The sequence below is a fragment of the Ruditapes philippinarum genome, unplaced genomic scaffold, assembly GCF_026571515.1.
Source record: "Ruditapes philippinarum isolate M1 unplaced genomic scaffold, ASM2657151v2 ctg1915_1_1_1_1, whole genome shotgun sequence".
NCBI classification, from domain to species: domain Eukaryota; kingdom Metazoa; phylum Mollusca; class Bivalvia; order Venerida; family Veneridae; genus Ruditapes; species Ruditapes philippinarum.
Genome location: NW_026852568.1, coordinates 79,545 through 85,544, shown reverse-complemented (window position 1 = coordinate 85,544; position 6,000 = coordinate 79,545). Strand labels below are relative to the sequence as shown.

Sequence of the window (6,000 nt, the reverse complement as noted above, 5' to 3'; positions counted from 1 at the left end):
TTGAAAACAGATACAAAACAAGTGAAACTGCCAATGTGAAGTTAAATGAAATGTTTAAAGGATAACTATATATAATAAGACAGGTTGGAAGTTTCATTGTATTGCGAGAGATACATTAGCATCGCTTTTGTTAACAATTTACAAATACGTTTTGGTTTGTTTATGTTTCTAACTGGAAAGTAACAGGATGTTTACATTTCTACAGATTTTCTCAAATACCTAAAATAACAAACTCTGTTCACTTTCAGTTTAAGAGTCGTTATGAAATATCTATAATCATGCTAGAAATTGTATTACTTACATTTCTTTATAGACCTTCTGCTTCGGCGTTGGTGTCGGAGCCTTCTTGTTCCCGATTTCACTATGAGGAACAAACTTTAGAAAAAATGATAAGGCAGGAAGTTTTTGTTGAAAAAATAAAAAGTGAAGTGGATGTCACCAGAAATAATGTTGAGAAAGCTGTTAAGAATGTGGAGGACATGATTGTCACCATTGATTCTTTGAAAGACAAAGTGGATAAGCAGCTGGAAAAGAGTGCTGAAGAAATTGAGAACGAAATAAGGAAAGTAAAAGGTAGGTTATGACCATTTTCTGTTGCTTGTTATATCATATCAGTAATTGTTATTAATGATATGCCTAAATATATAAAATTGCACTGGTATTAGTATATACTTATTTTATTACATGGCATTGCATGTCAATTTTTTTATTAACTCCAATGCTTTAAATCATGTGATGAGAGAATCTCACTTTTGTAGTCATATGATGTAAAAGTTTTTGAACCCGTTCAAGAAAATGTTATAAAGCTTGCTTTTAAAAATTTCTTGAACTGGTTTATTTACATTTTTATTATTTTTTCTGCTAACTTAATCGTTTAAGACAATATTACACATTATCTCGTCTGGATATTTGGAAATAATTTGACAAACGCACATTATATCGCATATTATTTTTAATATATATAACGTATTTCTATATAAAAAACAAACTATCACTTATATTGTTTATGTCGTGACAAAGCAAATTTGAAGTGAAGAGTATGTATATTTAATATATAAATAAATGCGTTACTCAGTAAGAGGAATAATTCCATGTTATTTGTTTAAATTCATATATAATTCTTTTGAAGTTTAAAGCACGTAGATATATGACGTTACTTTAAAATATTTGTTTCTCTCTAAAAAGAATTATTGGTTGCCATGTTTACAGTTTCCTATATATCAGAGATAATTAAAGAACGATAATATTCTTTAACAATAGCCATACATAAAGCAGATCAACCAGAGTGTCCTTGTTTATTATTTTGCAGCATCTTTTCCTTAAATTGATACTTTCTGTGCTGAATCTATCTGAATTACAATAAAATCTTACGATCTCTTTTCAGATTTTTTTTAACATAACTTGGAGCAATATCGGTCCTACATGCATATTTTGATATTTTGGTTATGACTTAAAGAAACAACTATTATTTTTACATTAAAATTCGTATTTTCTTTTCAGCCATTAGACCTGCAGTGGCTTTCAAATCAGACACGATAATTGACTTTTCTGTCAGCAGCAACAAGGTCATTGTATTCACAAATAGCCCTATCAACACAGGTGCCGGTTATAACAATAAAACTGGCATCTTTGTGGCGCCAGTTACTGGTCTGTACTTGTTTACAACTCAGATATGCTCGATTCCAAATACTCATCTTTATATTGGTATCGTTGTCCAAGGGCAGGTTGTCGCCCAAGGTGGATTTGGAGACAAGGTATGGCACAAATGCTACACACTGACCGCCTTAGTTGCAGCAGGTCTTGCAGATCAAGTTTCAGTAAATTGCATTGGATCGTGCGATAGCAGTGAATCGTTATGGAAACATAATTTGGTAACAAGTAGTTTCTCGGGAGTTCTTTTACATGACAATTATTAATAGAAAACACAACCAGTTTGTTTATTAGTTTCTCATTGTTCTTCACATAAAAATAATTTCATCAAAAGTAAATGACCTTGCTATTACAAAATATGAGGGATTTATATTTCTGAATGTGCTGATCACTGTTCTCATCATTTTAGTGTTATAAATTGTTTCTTGTAATATCACATTGAAGAATACGTAAGACTTGTAAAAAGCACTTCAGAAGAATTGCATACATGTATTTTGAAATGTTCTTGTGTGTTTTTAGCTGTTTTCGTGTGAACTAAATACTGCATTGCTTAAAAAATCTGATTGAAGAGTTACAGCATTATACATGTATAGTTCTTTGCGTTTGTGTAAATAAAAGCATAAAAGGGGGACGAACTTGGGCCAAACCCTTTGTTTATATTTCGAAAACCTGTTGTTTCTGTGTATGTTTGCATGTATACGAGGTTCGTCTGTAAACTTCTCGGACGCCGGTCCTAACTAAAATTCATATATATATTATAATTACATGTAAGACACGTTTTGTCTGTAAATACAGTTTGAATGCTATTTGATGTTCACGAGATATGATTTCTATAGCTACCTCTATATGTAAAATACGGCATCAACAATATGACGTCATTTTTGGGATGATTTTAGATTTAAATGACGTTATAACAACGTAAAAATGGCATAATGCTCTTACTAACCATGGATCGACATATCATCGAAAAACAGCGAGTAATTATTCAGTACTTCCACAGTATTAATGAGGAAAAAATAGAGTAATGCTTGAGAAATCATTCGGAGAAAGACATTGTCGCGTACAGTCTTGTATGAATGGTATAAAATATTCAAAGTAGATCGCGCGTCTACTGCAGATGATCAGAGGTCTGGAAGACCCATCGTTTCATGTGACGAGATTAAGGAAATGCTTAATGGCGACCGTCGTTTGTCTCTGCGAGAAATTGCGACATCAGTAAAACAACAATTCACAAGATAATAACTGAAAAAATGTCAATGACCAAAAGGTGCGCTAAATGGGTACCGAAACTGTTAACGGATGTGCAAATGAAATTTTGCTTTGCAGCAGAAGGACGAGACTTTCAGAACGTCGTTAAATCTCGCTTGCACGCGGCCGATGCAAAGACGATGTATGGAGTTATGGAACACTATTTTTTGAAAGATAAGAAATTCTTAAAGTCTTGAATTCTTTAAATCACATTTCAAACATTTATTTTTATCTAAATATGAATTATAGAAAATATACCTATACTATAATAAAATAGAATGTATGTCTTCTTTGTTGATTAAGATTTACTAAATGTTTAATTTGTAAAGGAGCGATAGCCTCGTCAAAGTAATAGCAGACGACATTTTGATAATGAATCGAATGATTCAACAAACTTGGTAAAGTAATAGCAGCTGACAGGTTGGTGATAAGTAGATTGGTACTAACCAACTTCATAGCTTAGTAGCAGACGACAGTTTGGTAATGATCAAATTGGTTCGAACAAACTTCGTCTAGTGTTAGCCGAAGACAGTCTCGTTATAATCAAAATGGTACGAATAATTTTAGTCAGTAGTAGCAGACGATAGTTTGGTAATTATCAAAATGGTTCGAATAAGCTTAAAGTAATCGCAGACAACAAGTTTTAGCAGGTAAAAGTTTTGTGATAATCAAAATGGTTCGAATAAACCACTTCGTCGAGTTGTCACTCGATAGTTGTCACTCACAAAACAAAAGCTCGAATTTCTTTAGAACTTTAATAACAACAAACACATGCATTTTTTGGAATAAGGCCGTGACTTTAATATACGAAACTTAAATCAAAGAAGAAATAAATTCCAAATTAAAACTGAAGTTCATTAATAAAATGGGAAAATTAGAAAAATGCCTCTAGCCATAATGCATAGAGACAACATAGCCGGATGACCGTTTGCATGGCAAAACAAATAAATTGTTCAAGATATGGCTGGATTTTTTGTAACCCGGATATAAATATATGCTGTGGTGAGCCACACTGGTTATTTTTCGACTTTTTAAAGTAAAATATGCAATGTTGGTGCCATTGATACACTATAAGCGTAGATCTGATGTTTGTAAAGAGTGTTCGAAAATATTTTGTGAAGTAGCAACGAGCTCGCTTATGCGAAACAAGCCAAAATAGGCTACCAAAAACTGGTGCGCGAAAAAGGCGAGTTTCAAAGGTCTCCCAGCATTTCAATAGTTATAGGAAGCCTAATATCAGCACGAAAAGTTTACGTTTATAGCCTTCTATAACTGTTTTAATGTAAAACGAGTTTGTTGGATCAATCCAATTGTGTAACTTATGAAAGTATGATAAGCCTGCTAGATATGTTGTGGCGGATTTATAAGATAAATGTTTTTGATATAACCAAGCTATATACATTGAAACACTATGTTGATCAGTTGGAAGAAGATGCGAAATATTGTGAATAATACAAAAGTTATCAAATGACCGTAATGCTAATTTTGTGTTACGAGATATACCGTTTGAAGCTAAGCATTCTGTTATTTGCTGAAGATATCCAGAATATGCGTAGGAACGGTTGCCGGTAATTCGTCTGTTGCTGGTGCTAAGAGTCTGAAACGTTGAAAATCAAATCTTGAAAGAGCATCAGCAATACCATTATTAATGCCAGATATATGTTTAGTTTTGAACATTATATTAAATTTTAAACACTGAAAAACGAATTTCCTGACAAATATCATAGCATTTTTTGATTTACTGGTCATAGAGTTAATAATGTGACATACAGACATGTTGTCACAACGAATTATGTTTTATTTTGTTTGTTAATTCAGCAGGCCAAACAAAGATAGATTCAACAATCGGGAATATTTCTAAAATCGTAATATCTCCAGTTATACCATTTTCTCTCCAGCTCTCTGGCCACGTGCTATTTGCCTATGCGCCATTAAAGTAAATCTCAAAGCCTTTACTAGAGCTCTCCGTAAATAGCCGCAAATCCTCGTTAGTTTCCCATCTATTCTCGGGTATAATAGAGACCCCATTAACATTTGATAAGAAGGACACCGAAATAAGTAAGTCATCTTTTACCTCCCTATAGACCCTTAAATAATGGTGTTTTTCTGTGACGACTCCCACTGTTAGATCTATAATCCTTCTCAAAAAAGGACGAGCTATGGGTTTCGCTTTACAAGGGAGCGAAAGGCTTCCTATAAGAGACTGGATATGTTTCATTGTAGCCTTCATTTTTGACAACGTAACTTTTAGCTTTTCCTTAAGCTCAAACAACTTATTTCGGGGAATCTTGATAGCCATGTCGTCGGAATTCAAAACGAGGCCAAGAAAAGTAATAAAAGTTGTTAGGTATATCGTTTTACTTTCAGCGAAAGGAACATTTAGTTCGCGGCATGGTTGGAAAAACTGAAATAACAAATCTTTACATTCTGCAGTAAGTCATTTCCCGCCGAATAAAAAGTCATCAAGGTAGTGCTTGATATTACAAGACTTTGACCGCTCTTTAATGCATAACTCCAGAAATGTAGAAAACTTTTCAAAAGTAGAACATGATATTGATGCCCCGAATAGCAGGCACTTGTCAAAAAAATATTTCCCTTTTTGCTTTATGCCTAAAAGTTTAAAATCACTTTCCTTTATAGACAATAACCGAAAGGCGGACTGTATATCGGTTTTTGCTAAAAGAGCGTGTTTACCGAGATTTTCAGCATTAAAACAGCTTCATCAAAATGCATATATTGGACTGAGCTTAATTCTAACGGTATGAAATAATTTACAGAAGAATTCTTTGGAAAACAGAGATGATGAATTAATCTAAATTCATTTTTTTTTCTTTTTTTCTCTACCAAACCTACAGGAGAAACTCTAAAATATAAGAAAGGGGGCTCATTAAAAAGACCGCCCATTCGACCGGCTTGAAAATTCCGTATTAAGTTTAAGAGACACAATTTCAGGATTCTTGAGGGCGGATTTGTGGTTCCTGATTCGTATATACAGCCTAGGATCAAAAGAGGAAAACCGTTAGAAAAACCGTCGGCGATCTCTAAAGCTAAATCCTTGTTTGGGTAACGTTCTAATTCCTTATTTAAAGCTAAATTTGATTA

The 6,000-nt window shown here is 33.3% G+C and overlaps 1 protein-coding gene across 1 annotated transcript; it reads left to right on the top strand.

Annotated features, from left to right (window-relative positions):
* The first annotated feature begins 242 nt into the window (after nt 1-242).
* Nucleotides 243-2,279, top strand: LOC132717202 (uncharacterized). Its single transcript, XM_060700624.1, has 2 exons — nt 243-573; nt 1,501-2,279. Exons 1-2 carry the CDS (start codon nt 279-281, stop codon nt 1,914-1,916), a joined length of 711 nt encoding a protein of 236 aa, XP_060556607.1. The 5' UTR covers nt 243-278; the 3' UTR covers nt 1,917-2,279.
* The last annotated feature ends 3,721 nt before the right edge of the window (nt 2,280-6,000 follow it).

Coding starts and splice junctions, on each gene's coding strand:
- LOC132717202 (XM_060700624.1), top strand. CDS start 279: ATGCTAGAAATTGTATTACTTACATTTCTTTATAGACCTTCTGCTTCG. Junction 574..1,500: donor CGAAATAAGGAAAGTAAAAG/GTAGGTTATGAC, acceptor TTTTCTTTTCAG/CCATTAGACCTGCAGTGGCT.